General features: G+C 50.6%; 2 protein-coding genes across 5 annotated transcripts in view; one reads left to right on the top strand and one right to left on the bottom strand.

Annotated features, from left to right (window-relative positions):
* The window catches only part of HDLBP (high density lipoprotein binding protein), an 85665-nt gene extending 72656 nt beyond the window's left edge, over positions 1-13009 (top strand). For all 4 annotated transcript variants that reach the window (XM_063091471.1, XM_063091455.1, XM_063091462.1 and 1 more), the window contains exons 19-28: positions 10-228; positions 1583-1721; positions 3653-3807; positions 4694-4798; positions 5073-5207; positions 6353-6496; positions 8621-8806; positions 9478-9594; positions 9858-9986; positions 10101-13009. In XM_063091471.1, coding sequence (XP_062947541.1) covers positions 10-228; positions 1583-1721; positions 3653-3807; positions 4694-4798; positions 5073-5207; positions 6353-6496; positions 8621-8806; positions 9478-9594; positions 9858-9986; positions 10101-10187 — 1416 coding nt within the window. In that variant the 3' untranslated portion in view covers positions 10188-13009. The remainder of the gene's footprint in view (positions 1-9; positions 229-1582; positions 1722-3652; positions 3808-4693; positions 4799-5072; positions 5208-6352; positions 6497-8620; positions 8807-9477; positions 9595-9857; positions 9987-10100) is intronic.
* Positions 13010-14362: 1353 nt separating this feature from the next.
* On the bottom strand, positions 14363-23945 carry LOC134370117 (uncharacterized). Its single transcript, XM_063087107.1, has 5 exons — positions 23799-23945; positions 22557-22857; positions 16618-16708; positions 16036-16135; positions 14363-15833 (listed from the first exon to the last, which is right to left on the bottom strand). Exons 1-5 carry the CDS (start codon positions 23943-23945, stop codon positions 15552-15554), a joined length of 921 nt encoding a protein of 306 aa, XP_062943177.1. The 3' UTR covers positions 14363-15551.
* Between the last annotated feature and the right edge of the window lie 66 nt (positions 23946-24011).

Below are 24011 nucleotides of genomic sequence, written 5' to 3'. Positions count from 1 at the left end.
ATGCTGCAGGATAATGTGGTTGAAGACTATATGCTGGTGGACCCCAAGCACCACCGCCATTTTGTCATCAGAAGAGGCCAGGTCTTGCGGGAGATTGCTGAAGAGTATGGTGGGGTGATGGTCAGCTTCCCACGCTCTGGCACACAGAGCGACAGAGTCACCCTCAAGGGCGCCAAGGATTGCGTGGAGGCAGCCAAGAAACGCATTCAGGAGATCATCGAAGACTTGGTAGGACTCTGGGAGGCTAAGCGTGGGATTCTGCCCACCCCACCCTCCAGGGCCACTCAGCAAAGCGGGTGGGTGGTTGTCGCCTCCTTCCCACAGGAAGGCCACTCCTTCACGCAGCCCCACCAGGTTCGAGAAGGCTTTCTGGTGCCCTGTCTCCCTTTCTCAGCCTTTCCTTTTTTCTGACAGTCTGTGAGAATGCTGCCTTTGAAAGCAGCTTTTTTAAAAAAGGAAAATACAGTTTACCTAAGGGGTAAGCCTGTGTGAAGGGAAGAAAATGGACTGAGGGAAAGAGGATGCCAAAGTGAGCCCGTGGATAAATGGTCGTGCGACAGATGTGCTAACGTTCTGATCGGATCATTATCCAACATAAGCGTGTATTGAAACAAACCGCAACCCATATACGTGTATAATTAAAAAAATAAAAAAACGAAAAGTAATAAAAAGAAAGAAAAATGCGGTAATTCAAAGGAAGATTGATTTGTGAAGAAAATGTAAAAAGTTAGCCTGTCCCGGATAAGAGAGGTTCCCTATAGCACTAAAACAGTCTCACTCGAGAATTGATTAACTTTTGATGCTCTTTTGTCATGCTTTTGGATTATGGTAAACAAAAGTGTACTTCTGAAAAGTCAGGAGTACTTAATTATTTGTTGCTATGTTTATTTTAAATATTGTCATTCTGAACCAGGTACATAACTTTTTTGTCTTTAGGTACTTAATACTTATGCTTATATCTTTAAAAAAGAAAAAAGAAAAGGTAAAGCCATGGAAAAGTCACATGAAAATGTGTTGGTTTTGCTAAAGCAGACTTTGTAGAGAACTTGCCTTCTCCACGTGTCTGATGGAGCTTCCCCGCCATGGCCTCTTACGCCCTTTCCCTAATCATCAAGCCTGGTGCCTCCTGATGGGTGGAGTCAAAGACTGTAGCATCAAAGGCCTGTTCCCCTGGCTACAGGGCAGCCCTCCAGGGATGACGGGCCTCACTGGACAGCTCACTGTGCAGTGTGGGGCAGGGGGTTCCCCCTCCTCTGTATGCACATCGAGTAGGGTGTCGTTACGTTCGATCTCTGGTGATGGCAAGCGTCAGTGTAAGTTTTGTGCAGATGAGTCATCAATATTTTCTTAGTCTTCTGGGACACGTTTCAGAAAGAGGCCTCCCTCTTGGCCCTGCCCCACTCCCCTCCCTCCATCCAGTTACACCTGGAGCTCTGGATGCACCTTAGAAAGTGGGGAGTGTCTCTGTGCTAGTAAGTGGCTGTAGAGGATTGGAAGGAAGATGGTATAAAGAGTGCTATAAATTGACCCTAAGTAATTTAATCTTTTCTTTTTTCTTTTTTCTTTGTGTGCCTCCCTCCAGGAAGCTCAGGTGACATTAGAATGTGCTATACCCCAGAAATTCCATCGATCTGTCATGGGCCCCAAAGGTTCCAGAATCCAGCAAATTACTCGGGATTACAATGTTCAGATTAAATTCCCAGACAGAGAGGAAAACCCAGGTGGGTCCCCCCATTAGCTCTGTGCTAATTGATTGAGTGGTGGTCCCGCCCCATGCAGGAAGCAGTGGTGTGCATGGGCTGTCACACAGCATGGTGAGGCTCTTCCCTACTGTTAGTTCCGGTGCTAGATCTGAGCTCCATTCATGTATTCCAGGGGCTGCCAGAGGCACAGGGTCACTCCCTGCTCTCCAAAGATGGTCCACATCAGTTATTCGCAGGGTGGCAGGGTGTCCTCCTTGTGTTCTGGAGGCATGCACATGGTGACAAGGCTGGAAAGAGCAAGGACCTGCAATATCATATCCACGGGAAGCCCCTGAGTTCAGTTCCACTCTATTTCTCATGACATCACTCAATTACATGTGTGGTGAAGCTTCAGAAACCTATCCCTAGCAGCTGCCTCTTTCCTCACTTCACATCACTTTGTAAGGCCTATCCCCTGTGAGCAAGAAGAGTGTGTGGTCAGTGGTCGGGGAGGTGGTCTGCAGACACAGTTGGTGTGAGTGGTGTGGTCAGGGAGGTGGACGCAGGGCTGGTGTGAGTGGTGCGGTTGGTGGTTGGGGAGGTGGCCTGCAGGATGCGGGGCTGGTGTGAGTGGTGTGGTTGGTTGGCTCTCTCCCACTTGCTTTGCATTTGTGATACAAAGAGTGTGTTCTATTAGTGTGGTCTAGCCTGTTGAGTTCACTCCGTGTCACCTCGCATGACATCCACAGAGCTTGTCACGCACCACCACTCGAGCCTCTTCATTTTCCTGAGAACACAGTCTACTTTGAGTAGGAAACTAACCGAATCATACTGCATCCCATTTATGTTTCACGCTTGAGCAGTTATTTTGAACTTTATTTTGATGTAATTTCACACGTAAAAGAATTGCACAGAGCAGTATAAAGACATACCGTGTGCCCATTATCCAGTCACCAGTTTGTTTTCTCAACCCTCCCCTTTTATACACACATACCTTTTTCTCTGAATCACTTGAGTGCAGTTTTTAGACGAGTCTCTTCATCCATGGTGGGTATTTCCTAAGAACAAGGATGTTCTCTTGTGTAACCATGGCACATTCATCAAAATTGGATCTAACATTGTATATTACTGTCTAATTCATAGTTAATGTTCAAATTTGCCAGTTTTAGAAGCATCCTTCTGAGGCTGCCCACCCCCACCCCACCCCCGGATCATGATTACTTTAGGCGATCATGTCTGCTTAGTCTCCCTTACTTATTCACTCATGTTTTTACATTGTGTGCACTCCGGGGTTCTGTCTCATTCCATGGATAGACGGCGTTTGGGTGTTTGGTTCTCATTGCGGCGTACACATGGTCTCCAGCGTGGTCCGTGTGAGCCTCTCCAGCTAGCTTCTGTGTCCTTTTGATGTGCCCTTTGCTGTTGGGGCTCTTCCTTACTATTCATCGTGAGGAGCTGGCACAGGCTTCTTCCTGTGCCTCTCCCTGACTATCCCTCCTAAATTTCTCGGACCCAACCGCGCCGCCCCTCTTAGGCCAGCTCCCCTCCTTCCCTGGCGAGCCCTGCCTCACAGCCTGGCTCTGCATGTGCAGAGGGCCACTCTGCTCCTCCCGGGAAGTAGCTCGGCTACCTCATTTAAGCTTCTGCCAGAGTTTCCATTGGCTCTGTTTAAAGATGAGGATGGGGGGGGGGGACTCAGAGCTCATGGCCACCCTGTAAAGCCTCCAGTGCCCACCCAGGCCTAGGAGCCCCGTCCAAGCCTCGCTGTGTGCCATGTCTTGTCTGCTCTGCCTTCGCAGACCATAGCCTCCTGAAGGACAGGCGGGGTCTTCCCTCCCTTCTCCTGCTTAGCACATGGTAGGTGATTGACAAACATTTGCATTCTGAGTGGAGACAAGGCCCCTGCTGTAGAGCTCGGGGCATCTCTGTCTGGGCAGTTGTGAACTATTGGTTCCCACCTTTCTCCCTAGTTCATAGTGTAGAGCCAGCAATCCAGGAGAATGGAGACGAAGCCGGGGAGGGGCGAGATGCCAGAGATGCCGACCCCGGCTCTCCCAGGAGGTGCGACATCATCATCATCTCCGGCCGGAAAGAAAAGTGCGAGGCAGCCAAGGAAGCTCTGGAGGTGCGTTGGGTTCCCTCTGTCACCAAAGAGGGCCTGTCAGCAGGCACCACAGGGAAGGGCATGGCCTAGATGGGGGCTGGATGCTGCCTGAGTGGGGGCAGACTGTGGATCTCGTCACCTTAGTTCTAAGGTGTAAGCACAGGCCATCTGGCCGAGCTCGGCTGGGCACAGAGCCTGGAGACCACTTTCCTCCATTAGGACTCAGGCCTGCACAGCCCTTTCCCTGGACAGTTTCATGGGCCTCTTGGGCCCACAGGTGTGGGGCCTGTGGAAGGAAGGGTCTCAGCACTGGGGGAGTGTGACCTCCAGCCTCGGTTTCCCCTGTGAAGTGAGGATAACCAGGTCTAGCTCAGGCTTGTAATGATGAGTCATTTGTACAGTGAATACTTGTTGGGTACTATGTACACGTTGGGTACTATTTTAAGTGCTGTGGTACCACAGTGTGCAAAATAGTTCTTGCGTTGTGGTGTAGAGAGACAGGTGATGAACGAAACATACAATATGTTGAATGGTAGTAGATGCTGTGGAGGAAAAAGCAGGTGACAAGGTAATGGGGGTGGCAGGTGTCGAGGGCTTGAATTGGAAACAGGCAGGTGAGTCGGGCCTGTGGCAGTTCAGGGTAGGCTCGGGGAAAAGAGGGGTCTGAAATTAGTCTCTGCCAGCGTTAACCTAAAATCCGGGTTCCCGATCCTTCTCCCATTCTTTTCTATCGTGTGAAATGCCCAGATGGCATTGTCAGCTGGGGTGCACTGTTGAAAGGTGACAAAAGGCACACTGTCGTGCTTACAGGGCCATTTCCCTCGTGCTCCACAGAGCCCTGTGGCTGAGCCCACAGGGCCACCCTGCCCTCTGCTTTCACAGCCTGACCACCACCATCTTCCTGCAGGCATTGGTTCCTGTGACCATCGAAGTGGAGGTGCCCTTTGACCTTCACCGTTACATCATTGGGCAGAAAGGAAGTGGGATCCGCAAGATGATGGACGAGTTTGAGGTAGATCTCTTCCTCTGGAGACATGTCATCGGGGGTGGGGACTCATATCTGTAGTCACCTGACAGAAATTCCCGTGGCCTTCTCCTGAGTGCTGGCGTCCTTCCTTGGCCTCTCGTGGGTTCTGCCTCCTCCTCCTCTGTTTGGTCAATCGCTGACTTCCCTGCCAGATGTCCCTTGTGCCCTCCAAGGCCAGTAGGCTTCACTCTCCCTCCCTCTGGGTCCCGGGCCTGCGGTTATGTCCCGGGCCAGTCAGGTCTGCTGCATCTCCATGCAGGTGAACATACATGTCCCAGCACCTGAGCTGCAGTCCGACACCATTGCCATCACGGGCCTTGCTGCAAATTTGGACCGGGCCAAGGCTGGGCTACTGGAGCGTGTGAAGGAGCTGCAGGCTGAGCAGGAGGACCGGGTGAGGACCGGGCCAGGCCAGGGCTGCCCACCTGTGAGACGAAGGCAGGGTGTGTCCTGGGAGGCTTCCTCCAGGGTGGTGCTGCTCAGCCCTGGGCACACTTCAGAATCCAGAGGAATTCTCAGAGATCCCAGTGTCCGGATTAAGTGGAGGTGGTGGAGGGGAGGCCAGGTAGTGCCGCTGTGCCCTGAGCTGAAGGTACTTTTCTCTTTCCAATACTAAAGTGATAAAGTCGGAATTCTGTGTTAATTTGCAATTAATCTTAAAACCAAATTGGAAGAAACACGTGTGTACTTCAGACCTTGTAAGGTAAAGGTGGGTGTCGGGGGCCCCCCACTGACCCCCAGCACAGGTCGACAAATGCAGGACTGACAAGTGATGTATTGATGAGACCCCACCTTGCCTCTGGAAGAGCTGATGTTTGAAGGATTTTATGGGGGAGGAGGGTCTGGGTATTTGACACGGATGATGCTGGGGGCAACTGACTTTTCACCCAGGGCAATGTAACTATCTGCTTTTCCATTTAGCACATGAGTCTGATGATGGGCAGAACCCACGAACCTGCTGGCACACACTGCATGTGCCAGGTGCCGGGCTTTGGGTTTGTCCTCTAAGCAGGTCGCAGCTCTAGCCTCTAGCCGCAGCATCGGGGCCATCTGCTCCTTGGCACTTTTATTGCCCCCTCCTTGGCCTGTTTCTGTACCCGCCCCCCCAAAGACTCACAACATTTTTTAAATACTTATTCATCAGATCCCTATTTTAGAAATTAGGAAAGTAGGACCAAAAGCTCAAATAACTCATTACACATCCTTGCTGATTACGGAGCACAGACCCTCCATCTGTTACCATCAGGGACTTCTCTAAGCATCCTATTTTGAAGGACTGGCGCTGCACTGTGGAGTGGTCAAGTCCTTGGTTCCCATGTGAGCAGGTGGTGGGTGGGTCACACCAAAGAGACACTTGACTGCTCTGCACCGTACGGGTTACAGGTGAACAGAGGCTTGAAGTGTGTTGTCTGTGTCACTGAGGTGACAGCTGGTGCCTCTGGAGACTAGGGTGCAGCAGGGCACAGGTGCATGCAGAGCCAGCTCGGGACTGCGCACCACTTTCTGCCTCACTCCCGCTCCCACTTGTTTCATTTGTAGGCTCTGAGGAGTTTTAAGCTGAGTGTCACTGTAGACCCCAAATACCATCCCAAAATTATTGGAAGAAAAGGGACAGTGATTACCCAGATCCGCTTGGAGCATGATGTGAACATTCAGTTTCCTGATAAGGATGATGGGAACCAGGTAAGAGTGACACCTGTGACACGGCCACGGTGTCATGGCTGGAGCACTTTGGGGACGATGGGCCTTTGTCAACCTTTGCCTTGACCTGGAAACACTAGCCAGGCAAGCTTTCACGGTATGTCCAGACAGAGGGTGAGGGCTGAGTTGAGAGTGGCAGGCCTCTGAGGGTCTGATGTCAGCCTCGGGTTTGGGCTGTGTTCTGGTGTGTGCCGGCTGGGTGAGGTTTCCTCGACACTATGTCATCTGGGGGATTAGGGTATTTTCCCTGTGCCCACTCCTGGCAGGCAAGCCAGGGCTCCAGCTGGGTCCTTCTTGAGCAGTTGAACCTGCAGGGGAAGCTCGTCCACCCGCTGCCCAGACCTCCCTGAGAATGCTCCAGTGTGCTCCTGCTCCTGGAGCAGATGGACGTGAGGTAGCCACAGTCTGGTTTCTCTGCAGCCCTCAGGTGCAAATGCTGTTGGGCTCACCAGACAGTCCGTGGTAAACTCCTGTGTTATTTTCCCCGAACTGTAGCATCACCTCCTGCTATCCGCTTACTCGGAGTAGGATGAAAGGCAGCCCTGTCACTGTCACTAGGCATACCCAGCATGCAGGGCAGCTCCTTCCTCCCTCCCTCAGGCACCTCCTGTCCTTCGGCTCTGGCTCCGGCTGTCCCTGCTCATTGGGCGTGGGCCACCACAGCCTTGCACATGGAGGGAACCCAGCAAACCTCATAGTCGTGGTCACTCTGGCTGCCCAGCAGAGCACCCAGAACCAGTTCCTCAGGGCCTCTGGCCTTACCAGGCCTGTCGCTCCCGCCGCCACCATCTCCTGCTTGCCTTGCCTTCCCTGTTACCCCAGCTGCGTCACACATGTTTCAGAAAACCAGCCAGGCCTGGAAGGGGCTACCTGCAGGCCCTGCTTCCTGCCTGCTGCCAGGTGCTCATCCCTCCTCAAGCACGTTCTTTTCAACTTTTCTTCTGAAGAATATGTTGATACTGCTATTCTTTTTTTTTTTTTTTTTTAAATTATCTTGATCTTAAAAGTTTAGCTCTCTTAAACTCCTCACTACCACTACCTTCCCTCCTCTTTCTCATACAACTATCAATTTTTAAGTCATCTTTAGCATTTAGACAGTTTCAGCTAATGTTCCGTGAGCCAGGTAAGGTCAGCCAGCCGGCTGTTTGCCGATTGGCTGCAGGAGGTGGCTGGGCTCTGGCGAGCCGATTCCCCAGTGGAGCCATGCCTCCACTGTGTGTCATCTGGCTTCAGTCTGGACAGGAAGTCCCCGGGCTGCTGCTGCTCTGTTATCTCCTGGGGTTTTCTCTTGCTGCTCTCCTAGGTGGGGCTTTTCTTTTCTGTTGTGTGGTGCTCTGTTTTCTTAGTGGGGCTGTGCTGTTGTCTCCTGTCCTGAGACTGTGAGTTACAGTTGTTTTGTTTTCACACCACCTTTTGTATGCCCTGAATTGTCACTGTTCTGCTCACATCTGAGTCTGATGGGGTCTATCTGTACGGTCTGAGGGAGGCCTGAGCTGCTGGGTCTTGTGTGAGTGAGTGGCTTGCTATGGGTGGTGGAGTGCCAGCTTGTCAGTCCCCAACCCCATGTCCTTGAGTCCAGAACTCCACCTGCCAGTGCCTCTCCTTTGTCTTTGTGGGCAGGTGTCTTAGTCCAGTATAGGTGCTCCTCAATGTAGGTTGTGGTTACACCCCAAAAATGTCTTCCACTTACGATATTTTCAGCTTACAATGGGTTTACCCAAACGTGGTCCCATCGTGAGTAAAATGAGGATCACTTTTGCACGATCATAAAGTCAAAAAATCCCATGTTAGGCATTGTCTGGATGTAACTTCTTTTTGGTGGGGTTTGGGAAGGGACGGGAGCAGGACATTGTTAATCTGTCATTTTAAATCAGCCATCTGATGCTGTTTTCACCTTCTTTCTCTTCTAAGCCCATGAGTGTCTCCCCATAAGGTAAGGCGCCTGAGGCCCCTGAGGCTCCCGGCACCACAGCCCACAGCCCAGGCCCTCATGTGCCTGTGCCGTCTTGTCTCCTCACAGACCAGTCCTGCTAGGGCAGCGCTCGATTGTTGTCGGGAATCCCAGTGGGGCATCCCCTCTTCTCTGACTGCGTTCTCCTTTTGTAGCCCCAGGACCAAATTACCATCATGGGGTACGAAAAGAACTCAGAGGCTGCCCGGGACGCTATATTGAAAATTGTGGGTGAACTTGAGCAGATGGTTTCTGAGGATGTCCCACTAGACCACCGTGTTCACGCCCGCATCATTGGTGCCCGTGGCAAGGCGATCCGCAAAATCATGGATGAATTCAAGGTGAGCTCCCCAAGCCAACTGAAAGCACAGGGATGAGAATCACTACCATCAGCAGGGACCACCTGGCAACCTGAAGTCTTCCTACTTAGACTACTGACACACACAGGCCCCACAGGGAGATGGGAGCGTGCCACAGCTCAGAGGTGTGAAGCCAGGGCCCTAGCGTGCTGGCAGTGGGCTGCTGCTCCCTGACAGCGTTATTCAGTATAGCTGATGGAACTGAGGCTGGCCTGTGGCCCTAGCAGGTACCTCTCGGTCTCCTCGTCTGCAAGATGGGAGTTTTCCAAGTTTGCCTTCTGAGAACAAGGCGTTCCTGAATGCACTGGTTTTGCTTGATGTAACATTGAGGGAACAACCCCAAAACCAAATGTTTAAATTTTTCTTAACTCAGAGTAACAGCTCTTCACTAGAGATAGACACTGGGGCCAGCCCGTGGCTCACTCGGGAGAGTGCAGTGCTGATAACACCAAGGCCATGGGTTCAGATCCCTATATAGGGATGGCCGGTTGGGCTCACTTGGGAGAGTGTGGTGCTGACAACACCAAGTCAAGGGTTGAGATCCCCTTACTGGTCATCCTTTTTTTAAAATAAAAAAAAAAAGACACTTGCAACCTTTCGGTCCAAAGTCCTTGCTTTGAGCCCCCTCAGCTGATGTTGGGTGCTCCTTCCAGGTGGACATTCGCTTCCCACAGAGCGGAGCCCCAGACCCCAACTGCGTCACTGTGACAGGGCTCCCAGAGAATGTGGAGGAAGCCATCGACCACATCCTCAACCTGGAGGAGGAATATGTGAGTCCTGGGTGGGCAAGGCTTTTGGGGAGGCCCCCAGCGCAGCCCAGGCTGTACTCTGTGGCATCCTGGTTCTGACTGGCCTGGGGCCCTGCCGTGATCCTGAGGTGACAACCAGGTGACGTGTGTGTGTTTCCAGAGGTGGCGCAGGGGTGACGGGTGGGCAAGTGCCTCTCCAAGGGATGCTAAGAGAGTGCTCAGCAGACAGACCTGGGCCGCAGACTGACTCCCTCTCTTCTTCCCCTTCACCTCCTGCCCTGCAGCTGGCCGATGTGGTGGACAGTGAGGCACTGCAGGTTTACATGAAGCCCCCAGCTCACGAGGAGTCCAAGGCACCATCCAGAGGCTTTGTGGTGCGGGATGCTCCCTGGACTGCCAACAGCAGCGAGAAGGTCAGGGTGTCTCTTCTGCCTGCCCTTGGCAGGCCTTGGGGAAGGTGGGGAGTGCCTAGTGCTTGAGAGTAGGAAGAGTGGCCCCTACTGAAGCCGTGTCCTCTCTCTCCACAGGCTCCTGATATGAGCAGTTCGGAGGAATTTCCCAGTTTTGGGGCTCAGGTGGCCCCCAAGACCCTCCCTTGGGGCCCCAAACGATAATGATCAAAAAGCAGAAACCTCTCCAGCCTGCTGACCTGATCCTGACCACACAGTGGTTTGTCTCAATCTGACCCAGTGGCTGGACCTTCGTAAATTGTTGATGCTCTATCCCATCCCGAGGTCTCGCAGTGAAGCCTGGCGCGGCCGGCTACGGGTGTGGCTGCTGCTTTGGGCCTGGTCGGCACCCAGCCCCTGCTCAGGATCTGCTCCCTGACTTGCTCTGGGACAGGCCTTCCACTGTTTTAAACACTAAACAAAGGTAATTGAGCATATCGTGACAAGATAACACAGACTCCAGCTTCCTGGTCCACCCAGCATGTCAGCACTCTGACCTTCATTACGGGAGCTCCGGAGCTCCGCAGCTGTGGCTAGGAGTCGACTTCCTGTGTCATGACCTCAGGAAATAAATTTCCTTGACTTTATAAAAGCCAAAATGTTTGCCCTCTTCCTTTCCCACCTCCCTCCTGCCCATTGCCTGTTGTCCAGACCTTCCTTTTTGTAGCGTGCAATCAGCCTCCTCCAGATGCCAAAAAATCTGCTTAGCACAGATTACAGGGTCAGGGGAAGGCCTAGCCTCAGTCAGGTGTCCTGGAGCCAGAAGGGACTAGAGGGGTAGAGGATCACTTGGTTTTACCTGCTTTGGGGTCTGAAAGCACCAAGGGTCTCCGCCCCTACCCCTCGCTGCTGCACCCTCAGCCCTGAGGTCTGGTGAGTGGAGCCTGTGGGCAAGGCTGCAGGTGCATGTGTCATCTCGGTCCCCATGGCTATTTTAGTGGCTTGGTGTGACCTTAGATCCTCACAGGGAGGGGGACGGAGGTGGAGATACTAGCATTTTGGTGACAGCTCGGCTTTCGTTTTCACACCACCCTCAGCTCCCCATGCCCGCCCCTCCCCCAGACACCGTGTGTTCAGTTGCCTTCTTTCTACCTCAGCCAGTGTGGTAGTGGTGTCATGCGTAGACTAGTGCCACCCCCAGTGCTTGTTTCTCGATTTAGGTGTTTCTGGTGGTTGTAGGTTTGCTGCGGAGTTGGGGGCGGATGCTGTGTGTCGATGCTCGAGGCTGGTGCCCTCCCAAGCCTGCAGGTGGTTCAGTGGCCAGCTGGGGATCCAGAGCAGGGAGTGCACACTCCCATCCCCCGCAGGCCATCCTGGTTTTGCAAGCCTCTGACAGGCATGCTCAGGTGCCGTGTGCAGGCCCCAAGGAATGTTGGTCACAGGCTGTTGGCCTTGAGAGACAGGTTTCCTGATCCTGGGGTAGAGAGAAGCTGTCAATTGGCCTGGACCAAGAAGTGAAGCAGAATGAGGACAGAACCAAACAGCTGGGAGCTGAGAGCCTCTGCAGGCTCAGGGAGGGTCTGTCCTTCCTCAGGTGTGCAGCAGGTGATCCTGAGTGTAGGACCAGACAGCTGGGAGCTGAGAGCCTCTGCAGGCTCAGGGAGGGTCTGTCTTTCCTCAGGTGTGCGGCAGGTGATCCTGAGTGTAGGACTAGACAGCTGGGAGCTGAGAGCCTCTGCAGGCTCAGGCAGGGTCTGTCCTTCCTCAGGTGTGCGGCAGGTGATCCTGAGTGCAGGACCAAATAGCTGGGTGCTGAGAGCCTCTGCAGGCTCAGGCAGGGTCTTTCCTTCCTCAGGTGTGCGGCAGGTGATTCTAAGCGTAGGACCACTGGCCTTGGCACAATCCGGTGCCCTCCAGCCATCTGGGTTGAAGGTCCACCCTCAGGAGGAAAGATGGTCTCACACAGAGGCACCTCTGTTGTGTTGTGAGGACCAAGGACAGGGTCTTTTATCTCTGGGTCATCTGGTCTTCCCATCCCTGCCTGTGTCCACTGTGCAAGTGACTAAGACACTAGCGAGTTGTCCTGTCCCAGATACTGGAGTTCCTAGAAAAGCCAACTTGTGCCCATCTCACAGCCCTTTCCTGGAGACAGTCAATTCTGGTTTGACACCCCACCCCAAGTTTTTCACTAAGTTTAATAACTCAAACTTAGTCATCTTTAGGCTGAAATTCCTGATTAGATCAAGAATTGCTTAACCCAAGTCTAACTTCAGTTGCCTTGGCAAGTTCTCATTAGCTCAAGCATCCCTAAATGTGCCCATTTATGGGAGTGATAAATTGGGATAGGAAAGAACACTCTGCTTAACAGGCTAAGTGACCCTGAATTCGGTGGAATTAATGGAAACAGAGCAAGAAGGCAAGGTGCTTTCTTGCCTTTCCCCGGGAGCTGTCTCCTCTGTCTCCGGGGCCTTAGCCAGGGAAGGCCTGTCACCTCTCTTCCATGTGAGTGAGTTCTGGAACTTCTTCCTGTGGCTGACTTGCTTCACTTCCCGTTTTTCAAGCTCCCTCTACTACCTATCCCAACCTATTCCTCTTCCCTTTGTCTTTTTTACAACGTTCTTCTACAACATCTGGCCTCTACCCTTCCCCAAAGGCAAATTTTAAATTCTCACAACGGATTTTTGCACATCTTCAGTTACTGCTAAATGTCTGGATTCAAGCCCTTTCCTGAACTGTTCAGGGGTCTCACTTGCTCCGCCTTTTTTTCGTTATTATGAAGTGACTGTGCCCAGGCCCACCTCCCTGCAGCCTCAGGTGCTCGGGAGAGCCCTGGGCAGAGATGGGGTGCCTATCCTTTTCCTCCTTGTTAAATGTCTTCCATTTCATATTTCCATAGCTGTGATCCATCCCTTGGCCTTAACTTTGGAATTTGGAGATTATATGCAAACATGTGTAAAGGCTCATGAATATGGATTACACTGGAATTTTATAAATTCTAAAATAAAGCCCGGAACCAGATGTAGCATTTGGGCCTTTTTATCACTCCACATGTGTGTTCTCATTGCTTCAGCTCTCTTGAGTGGTAACTGGACATCCGTGGGTAGTTCTAGTCTTTGGTGTGATTCTCCCAGCTGTTCTCATTGCTGTGTTAACAACCCCTCTGGAGCCAGCAGTGGTCATGGTTGGGGGTCTGGCTACCTATCCCTGTACTCTGGCCACTGCCTGGTCAGTGGCTGCCCTGCAGTTCTGTCACTGCTGAAGGTAGACAGCTCTCCTTACGGAGCAGCGTAGTTCTCACATAAAACCTGCTGCTTCCTGTAGCTCAGGATTCCGTGTGAATTATTTCCCTCAGCAAACCTTGGTGGCAACCCAGGAAAGGCTCCCAGCACCCAGGCAGATGCTGGGCACTGGGGCAGGTCCTAGCTCACGGTTGTGGTGCGAGGAGGGGAGGTGTCAGGCAGAGCCTCAGTTGGTGCAGGAGGGAAGGGCGGTGTTGAGTGGGAGGAACCAGCAGTCATCCACATGGTGACGGGTGCCAGGGAGAGACAAGGGAGCTGGCATCTGCTGCTGTGGGAGTGGGCTGCTCCCACCTTGGAAAATGGTTTTGCAGTTTCTTAAAGCCAAACATGTTTACCCAATGACCCAGCAGTTCCACTCCTAAAAATGCACCCTACGGAAAGTCACACATGTACAAAATGACCCCAAGCCAAAATAAAACAACGCAGCAGCCAGCATGAGCCAGTCACACCACCCCTGGGGTGAAGCTCAGCCAAGGTGTCCAGTGAGATGACGTCAGGCTCTGGGGTTCCATGGTCCCATCCCTGATTCAGTGACTGAGGTGGTGGCTACTCTGGGTGGGAAAGGGTCATGGGGAGCGGCATGCACATGCTTCGGGGCCCTGGTGATCAGGGCTTGGTCTACCTAGTGGACGAACTTGTTGAGTTGGCTGAGCTCTCGCTGGTGTTTACTGATGAGGGTCACGCCACCGGCAGGTGTGTGCAGTCGACGGTGGCCCCCACAGATGCCATCGGCTCTGCCGCCCCCATGGGCCCCTCGGCCGTGCTACAAGAGCCCTTAGACAAAGGTGAAGGATGGCTGGTGCTCTTTGTAAAAGGCGGGTGAACGAGTGGCAAATCTTAAAAATGCCAGTGGTCGTGCAGCAACCTTAGTGCTCAACCACTCCCTGTGAAAAAAACGCCAAAAACAAGCACTGCTGAGGCCGGGTGTCGCCGAGGACATTTAGAAAGAGGCTTTTTCTGGGGAGAAATTTTGGTGGTAGGCATCAAAGCATCTCAAAAACTGCATATCCTCTTTGACACTTCAGTTCTACTTCTAGGATTATACCATAAGGAGATCAGTAAAGGTGAACACAATGTGTTCAGGGATGTTTATTGCAGCATAGTCCATAACGGTGGAGTAAGAGGACCTACCTCCCGACAGTAAGTGGGCACTATGTGAGGAGACACGTGGCGGAGCAACACGCCGCCAGCCGAGTTCACGGGAGAAGGCAAGCCCAGGGAAAGTCAGAGACAAGGTCAGAACCGCATGTCCTGGTGTGACCCAAGCTGGAAGACCATCGTGTATAAACATACAGAAGGACTTGTGGAAAGAGATTGCCGAATGTTGCAGGAATACACTTTCCTCCCAAGGTGTCTGCTTTCACTTATTAGTAAGGGAAAGAAATGAAATCTCATTCCAAAACCTTTCCCATTTCGGTGCTTGCTGTGTACAAAGCCCCAGGGAATGGGTGAAGGGCACAGGGTCGGCCCTAGCCCAGCAGTGAGGACAGCTGGGGAGACTTAGCCCCACTGCTGAAGGTGTGCGGCCCAGGAGGGAACTTCAGAAACAGCAGGGGGATGCAGATCGTTTTTAGTCTGGCTGCCACAGGAGGAAGTTGAAGGGACACTGTCAGAGGCTGTTAATGGTGGCTAGGATAGAAAGAGTGGGCGAGATTCTAGAAATATAAGATGGAATCGAGAGGACCTGGGTACTCGGGAATGGAGAGATGGGGTGAACGACTTCCCTGCTGTGGTCTGCGACAGGGTGAGGGCTCAGAGAGCTGGGGTATGTGGGCATGCGGGGATGGAGGGCCACTGCTTGGACAGGACAGGAAGAGGTAGGGGTGGGTCTGGAGGGACACACAAGAGGATGTCAGGCCAGTGGGGAGGGTGGAGGCCACCTCCTGGCCAGGGGGGGATGGGGTTGGGGGTAAGGGGTGTGCAGGGGCCCCTGAGGCTTAGGTTTAGGGGCAGGAACAAAGAGGGCCCCTCCCTGCTGGGGGATGGAAGTCCAGGGACTGAGGTCTGGAAAGGACAGGCACTCTCTGAGTACAGAGGCAGGGTCTGGAAGCCAGCATTTCAGATCCATTCTGCCTTGTCGTGCAAAGAGAGAGGATATGGCTCATGGGGCTTGGGAGGGGTCCAGCAGGAGATGGCTTCCCCAGAGGCCACAGATGTCCTCCAGGCACCCTGCTCCAGTTGGCTGGCCTTAGGGATGCTGAGAGGTATCAAGTGGGGGTGGCAGCCAGGACTCGGGAGGCAGGATGCATGGGCAGAGGCCCAGGCCAGCCAGGGGCCGCAGCAGCAGTACTCAGCCAAGGTGGGGACGAGTTGAGCTGAGCCAGGCCATCGCCTCTGATGGTGCACGGTGAGCTGGCTCTGGGTGTGCCTTCAACAGTCTCCTACGTGCTGACCAGGCTCCAGGCCTCTCAGCTGATGACACTGGCTGACCTCTGACTTCGGAAGGGAAGGATGGGGAGCAGGAGGATGACGGGGAGGCCAGGTTGGCTCCTGGAATCTTAGACTTGTGGGCCCAACCCGTCTCTGAGCCATGGGGCTGGTCAACCTTGGCTCCATGTGTTCCAAAGAGAGCCTGTCTCCAGGAGAGGGTGGGAGGAAGAGGAGAGTACGTGATTAGCCTGTGACTTGAGAAATAACAGCAACTGAGAAGGCTCTTCAGTCTCACGTGTCTGCGTCAGGAGAGAGCCACAGGGCTGGGGGGTGGCTCTTAGTAAGGTGACCCGGAGGGCGGGGCGCAGGGCTGAGGCGTCCACAGAGGCCGGGCGGGGGCTCACCTCATTCTCGGCTAGGGCCTGCTTCGCCAGGTAGTATTCCCGCTTCACTTTGATCTCCACAGACTCCGGGATGTTGGGTACCAGGAGGTCAAGGACCCAGCTGGTGGAGAATACCACACACTGGGACAAGGAAAAGGTACCCTACCCACACCCCTTGGAAAAACAAATGCCCAGAATGGCTTTTACAGGGCCAGATGGGCCTGGGCTCTAGCACCTGCTCCCCAGTGTGGCTGGAGCTAGGGAGAAGCTGTGCAGGAAAGGAAACTCCTTGAAGGGACAGAAACCACAGCTGTGGAGACCAGCCCTGGTTTGCAGAGCCCTCTGGAGCTCCCCTGGAGTACAGTGCTCAAAGCACTGTGATGTCCACTCCACAACCCAGGGATAAGGCCAGCAGAGGAAATAATGGTGCAGAGAAAAACTCTGATTTGACCAACATAACAAATCTGGAAGTCCTGGGGTCTCACTGAGTTCTCCTGCACCACATGCTGGGATTAGGCAAAGCACAGGGTAACGGGCATCATGCCAAGGACGAGGGTGCCAGTAGGAGAGGCCAAGAGAGGAAGTGGCAGGTGCCTCAGCTACCTCAAACACGATGATGAAGGCCAGGCAGATGGCCAGAAGATTCCAGTAAGTCCAGAAATAGTGTCTGTTGTCATCCCAGAAAGCTGGATACCTGCAGGAGACAGGTGACTCAGTTGGGGAGATGGCCAAGGCTGAGTGGCAGTTGCCTCTGGAATCAGCCTTTTTTAGCTTCTTTGATTCTGTAATTCTGAGCCTGGCTCTCCATCAAAGGCCTGAAGCAGGAATTATTCCCAAACAGGATACTCTGACAATATCTTTAACTGGTGGGGTTGTCCCATTTCCCCACTGGGCTATACTCGGCCCCACAGCCTCAAATGCCTTAGTTTCTAATAGATGTGACAGTCCAATAAGTCTGTGCTTCTGCAGTGATGTCAACCTACTCCCAAGTGAAAATATGCTTGACCAATCCCTGACCTCTGTAAGAACCATAGTCCACTGTACCCAGAAGAAATGTGCCTGCCCAGCAGAATTTTCCCACTATAATAAGTTACATTCAGCTTTGCTTGCTATTTCAGACTGAGTGGTCATCTTGTCATCCTTTGACATCTTCCTGTGTTTCTGTCACATGGTAAAGATGTGACATTCCATTCTGTGATATAATTACATGTTGCACTCCATGGAAAGCCTTACTAGGTTCAACTCTGTGCGAAAAGAAGAAATCTTGAAAATTGTAGTCATTGAAAAAAAAGATGAATGGGATAAAGTTTAAGTTGCTAAACTAGATACTGCAGAAGAGAGAGTGTGAGAACTGGAAGACAGTCGTGATGAAATCACTCTGCATGCAACACAACAAGCCAAAAAGACTTAAGCATGAAAGAGAACTCAAGAAACCTGGAGGAGAATTAGAGAGGCTCCAACAAAAAGTCTTGTTGGAGTTCTAGAAGAAGATAGTGGACGGGTGGAGAAGCACTATTTGAAAGAATAAAATGGAGATATTTCCGGAACTAAAAAAAGACATCAGTCTTTAGATCAATAGCACATTCTGAGTCTCAATGAAAAACTTTAAAAATAAACGTTACTTTGACAGATACCTGTTAGTGAAATAAATTGTGATTTAAAAAAAAAAAAAATCTTAACTTTTATGAATGCTTCAAACAAGAAAAGCCAAATCAAGAAAGAATAATATTCCAAAGACCTGAGGGAAAGTAATCCAGAATTTTATGCCCACTATTTGAAGGACAAAAATACAGATGAAAACTAACACCCACCAACCACACACCCTTACTGAAAGAACTGTTAAAAGAATTACTTCAGCAAGAACAGAACTCAGAGGGAAAGCAATGCATAAGAAACAACTGTAACCACAGAAGTTAATAAAATACACCAAAAAATCTGATGAGCCAATGACTAAAAATGTGTTTTGTGTATTTTAATAGTAAGAACTAAACCTTTGTGTGACAATAAGATGGAATGATTGGTGCTCAGTAGGTGGCAAGCATGTGAAGATGTTTGTCATGCACAGGGAGAGGAGACAAAACAATTCCTTCAGGCTTTGTCAGGAAAATGTGTAGTGAAGAATGTGTACTAAAGATATATGGGTAACCTCTAAAATAATAGAAATATATGCCATCAATTCCAAATTGCGGAATGAGAGAGGAAAAAAACACAGGACATTTTACCTCTGCACCAGAAGGCAGGAAAGGAGGAATAAAAAGAAAAGTACTATGAAGAGATCACAAGTATGAACTTATATGCAGCTAAGAACTTCAAAATACATAAAGCAAAACTTGACAGACCTACATGAAGAAACTGATAAACCTATATTCCTGAAAAGATTTGAATTCACCTCTATCAGAATCTGATAGATAAGCAGGAAGGGAAACACAGTAAGGATGAAAGTCTGAACAATAATAAGCCTATCCTAATAAGTATAAATGGAAGCTTGCTCCAAAATTAATAGAGACGATGATTCCTTTCAAGCTCACTTGAAACATGCGAAAATTCATTGTAAGCAGATCATAAAGGAAGCCTCAACAGATGTGAGAAACGTATGTCATACGGACTCTAAGTTCTCTGACTTACAAGTAATCAGACTGGAACCAATGATTTTTTTAAAGTGGCGAAAAACTCCATATGTTTGGGAGCTATCTCCTAAATAACTCATAAGTAAACGAGAAAATCACAGTTGAAGTGATGAAACATTTGGAAGTGAGGAAGAGTGAACGCGTTATCAACACTAATGGAATGAGGTTTTCAAGGGATATGTTCAAGTACATTCACAGACAAATCAGTTTAGAAAACCCAAGGAAGACTGAAACGAGTTAAGCTTTCAACCCCAGAAGACTGGTTTTTAAGAGAAAAACAAAGACAAACTATATGTGGAAAGAACTAGGGCCATTCGACAACAGGAGCGCTTTGGAAAATCATGAGACTATTGTAAGTTTGAGGCAGTATATTGCAGAGCGTAGCTAAAATAGAGTTTTCTGTACAAATGTACAAAATTGACTCAAGAAGAAATAGGGGATGGAGGAAATGGATAAATTTCTGGACACACACAAGCTCCCAAAACTGAGCCATGAAGATGTAGAAAATCTGAACAGACCAATAACAATAAAGGAGATTGAAGCTGTTATCAGAAAGCTCCCAACAGGGCCGAGCCTGTGGCGCACTCGGGAGAGTGCGGCGCTGGGAGCACAGCGACGCTCCCGCCGCGGGTTCAGATCCTATATAGGAAAGGCCGGTGCACTCACTGGCTGAGTGCCGGTCACGAAAAAGACAAAAAAAAAAAAAAAAAAAAAGCTCTCAACAAAGAAAAGCCCAGGACCAGGTGGATTCACAGCAGAACTTTACGAAACATTCAAAGAGGAATTGACACCGATTCTTTACAAACTTTTCCAAAAGATTGAAACAGATGCAAATCTCCCAAATTCATTCTGTGAAGCAAACATCATCCTGATACCAAAACCAGGTAAAGATAGAACCAAAAAAGAAAACTACAGGCGGATATCCTTGATGAATATAGATGCAAAAATCCTCACTAAAATACTAGCAAACAGAATACAGCAACACATACGTAAAATTATTCACCACGATCAATTGGGATTCATCCCAGGGATGCAAAGTTGGTTCAACATATGCAAATCAATAAATGTGATACACCATAATAATAAAATCAAACATAAGGACCATATGATCATCTCTATAAATGCTAAAAAAGCATTTGATAAAATTCAACACTCATTCATGACAAAGACCCTCTATAAGTTAGGTATAGAGGGAAAGTATCTCAACATAATCAAAGCCATATATGATAAACCCACTGCCAATATCATCCCGAATGCAGAAAAGCTGAAAGCTTTTCCTTTAAGAACAGGAACTAGACAAGGATGCCCACTCTCACCACTCCTATTCAACATAGTGCTGGAAGTACTAGCCAGAGCAATCAGAGAAGAGAAGGAAATAAAGGGCATCCAGATTGGAAAAGAAGAAGTCAAACTGTCCCTGTTTGCAGGTGACATGATCCTATATATCGAACAGCCTAAAGCCTCTACAAAAAAACTCTTGGAGGTGATAAATGATTTCAGCACAGTAGCAGGATACAAAATCAACACACAAAAATCAGTAGCATTTCTATTCTCCAATAGTGAACATGCAGAAAGAGAAATCAAGAAAGTCTGCCCATTTACAATAGCCACCAAAAAAATAAAATACTTAGGAATTGAGTTAACCAAGGAAGTGAAAAATCTCTATAATGAGAACTACAAACCACTGCTGAGAGAAATTAGAGAGGATACAAGAAGATGGAAAGATATCCAATGCTCTTGGATTGGAAGAATCAACATAGTGAAAATGTCCATACTACCCAAAGTGATATACAAATTCAATGCAATCCCCATCAAAATTCCAATGACATTTTTCTCAGAAATGGAAAGAACTATCCAGACATTTATATGGAATAACAAAAGACCACGCATAGCCAAAGCAACGCTGAGCAAAAAAAATAAAGCTGGAGGCATAACACTACCTGACTTTAAACTATACTACAAAGCTATAATAACCAAAACAGTATGGTACTGGCATAAAAACAGACACACTGATCAATGGAATAGAATAGAGAATCCAGAAATCAACCCACACACCTACAGCCATCTGATCTTTGACAAAGGCACCAAGCCTATATACTGGGGAAGAGACTGCCTCTTTAGCAAATGGTGCTGGGAGAACTGGATTTCAATATGCAGGAGAATGAAACTAGACCCATACCTTTCACCATACACTAAAGTCAACTCAAAATGGATTAAGGAATTAAATATACACCCTGAAACAATAAAACTTCTTAAAGAAAACATAGGAGAGACACTTCAGGAAATAGGACTGGACACAGACTTCATGAATACGACCACAAAAGCACGGGCAACCAAAGGAAAAATAAACAAATGGGATTACATCAAACTAAAGAGCTTCTGCACAGCAAAAGAAACAACAGAGTTAAAAGACAACCAACAGAGTGGGAGAAAATATTTGCAAAATATACATCTGACAAAGGATTAATATCCAGAATATACAAGGAACTCAAACAACTTTACAAGAAAAAAACAAGCAACCAAATTAAAAAATGGGCAAAAGAGCTAAGTAGGCATTTCTCTAAGTACAATATACAAATGGCCAACAGACATATGAAAAAATGCTCAACATCACTCAGCATCCGGGAAATGCAAATCAAAACTACACTGAGGGGCCGACCGCGTGGCGCACTTGGGAGAGTGCGGCGCTGCGCTCCCGCCGTGCAGGTTCGGATCCTACATAGGGATGGCCGGTGGGCCTACTGCATGAGCGCGGTGCGGGCGACACCAAGGGTTGCGATCCCCTTACTGGTCACAAAAAGGACAAAGAAAAAAAACAAAACTACACTGAGATACCATCTAACCCCAGTTAGGATGGCTAAAATCCAAAAGACTCTGAACGATAAATGCTGGCGAGGCTGCAGAGAAAAAGGAACTCTCATACATTGTTGGTGGGACTGAAAAATGGTGCAGCCTCTATGGAAAATGGTATGGAGGTTCCTTAAACAATTGCAGATAGATCTACCATACGACCCGGCTATCCCACTGTTGGGAATATACCCAGAGGAATGGAAATCATCAAGTCGAAGGTATACCTGTTCCCCAATGTTCATCGCAGCATTCTTTACAATAGCCAAGAGTTGGAACCAGCCCAAATGCCCATCATCAGATGAGTGGATACGGAAAATGTGGTACATCTACACAATGGAATACTACTCAGCTATAAAAACGAATGAAATACTGCCATTTGCAACAACATGGATGGACCTTGAGAGAATTATATTAAGTGAAACGAGTCAGGCACAGAAAGAGAAATACCACATGTTCTCACTTATTGGTGGGAGCTAGAAATAAATAAATAAATTCACAGACACACACAAAACAAACCGGGGGGCGGGGGAAGAAGAAGAGATAACAACTACAATTCCTTGAAGTTGATACGACAAGCAAACAGAAAGGACATTGTTGGGTGGAAGAGGGGAGAGGGAGGAGGGAGGGAGGTTTCGCTGATGGGCCACAATAGTCAACCACATTGTATATCCGACAAAATAAAATTAAGAAAAAAAAAAAAAAAGAAGTAGAAATAGGGGAGGCAAATGGACTTCCGTGAAAGAGATGGGGCCGCAGTCCCCGCCCGCTCTCCCGCGCTGAGCACGGACCGACCGGGGCCCTAGGAGGCGGGCTGTGTCCCCAAAGGCGCTGGGGGCAGAGGCTCGGAATGTAGGTGTCCGCGGCCCGCCCCGGCCACGCCCCCGTTCCGGTCACGCCCACGCCCCTCCCCAGGCCCGGCCACGCCCCCGTTCCGGTCACGCCCACGCCCCTCCCCAGGCCCGGCCACGCGCACGCCCCTCCCCAGGCCCGGCCACGCCCACGCCCCTCCCCAGGCCCGGTCACGCCCCGGTTCCTGGCCACGCCCCCGTTCCGGCCCCGCCTCACCTGCACTTGCGGTTGGTTGTGCGCCAGCGTGAAGGTCACGAGGCCGCGCAGGTCGCTGGCGCGGGCCACCCGGTGGTGGGTGCGGCAGCAAGTTGGGCGAGATGGCCGGCAGGAAGGCAGCACAGCTGGGGGCGTCGGCGTCGCGGGAGAGGGCCCCCCCGACCCCCGGCCCGAGCCAGGATGGGCGACCAGATGCCGAAGTTCGCGCGTCCGGGCGGGTCTCCAAGAGCGGCGCCAGCGTCAGGCCCTCTCCTAGACGGAGACCCCTCTCCTGGACCTTAGGCCCCTCGGACCCCCTCTTCTAGACCTCAGACCCCTCTCCTGTACCTGAGGCCCCTCTCCTAGACAGAGACCCCTCTCCTGGACCTCAGGCCCTTCTCCTAGACGGAGACCCCTCTCCTGGACCTGAGGCCCCCTCGGACCCCCTCTTCTAGACCTCAGACCCCTCTCCTGTACCTGAGGCCCCTCTCCTAGACAGAGACCCCTCTCCTGGACCTCAGGCCTCTCTCCTGGACCTCAGGCCCCTCACCAGACTATGAAGTGGATCCAAAATTGGAAACAGCAGAGGTGACCAAGTCCCAGCGTAGGTATGTGTGCCAACACCTAAGAAAGCTCTGGAAGGAAGCACAGCAAGCTGTTGGCAGCAGTGGCCTTGGGGGTGGGGTAGGGTGACTGGCAAGTTGGGGGCTGCTCAGTCTGTGCTCTGTACCACGAGCAGGAAACACAAGAACAAGAAGACAGATGAGGAATGCAAGTTATGGAAGCTGGAGGGGAGTCAGGTGCAGAAGTGACTCAGTCCACAGTGGTTAGACCAAGCAAGACACTGTGATGACAGTGCAGGGCAAGCCAGGACTGGAGTGTTTGTCACACACACAACCAGCAAAACTAAGTGTCCAGAACAGACGGTGAGATAAAGAGAACAGAAGACACAAAAGGAAGATGACAGAATTGGAAACACAAATGGTCATGACCCTGTGAAAATGCTCAACCTCTTTAGGAATCAGGAAAAATGCAAACTAAAGCTATGGCAAGATACAACCACACATACCAGCTGCCTGGTCAGAATCTGTCCAATGACACCGAGTATTAAGAGGATACAGAGCAAGGGGCGCTCACCCACCGCTGGCAGCCATGTGAACGGGGCCACCCCATGGGGAGGTGACGCGGCCACACGCACACACCTCAGCCCAGCACCTCCCTCCTCAGAGAAGTCCCTGCACGTGGGCACAGGGTCACACGCACAAGAGAATTCACAGCAGCCAGTTTCACAATAGTCCCAAACTCGCAGCGAGTCAAATGCCCATTCACATAAGAACCAATCAGCAGGTTCTGGTACATTCCACCAGCGGAGCTCTCCACAGCGCGAGCAGTGCAGCGTGGCAGGTGCATGAGCCACAGGTGGATTCACAGCACAACGTCAGACGGAAGGGTCAGGAGGAGGGCTGGCACCCAGCG

Source organism: Cynocephalus volans, chromosome 1 (genome assembly GCF_027409185.1).
Source record: "Cynocephalus volans isolate mCynVol1 chromosome 1, mCynVol1.pri, whole genome shotgun sequence".
In the NCBI taxonomy this organism is placed as follows: Eukaryota; Metazoa; Chordata; class Mammalia; order Dermoptera; family Cynocephalidae; genus Cynocephalus; species Cynocephalus volans.
Note: the sequence above shows the minus strand (reverse complement) of the source record. Positions and strands in the feature narration are given on the sequence as shown.

Coding starts and splice junctions, on each gene's coding strand:
- LOC134370117 (XM_063087107.1), bottom strand. CDS start 23,945: ATGCACCTGCCACGCTGCACTGCTCGCGCTGTGGAGAGCTCCGCTGGT. Junction 16,709..22,556: donor ACAACCAACCGCAAGTGCAG/GTGAGGCGGGGC, acceptor TGTCTCCTGCAG/GTATCCAGCTTTCTGGGATG. Junction 15,834..16,035: donor AGGCCCTAGCCGAGAATGAG/GTGAGCCCCCGC, acceptor TCCTGGAGACAG/GCTCTCTTTGGAACACATGG.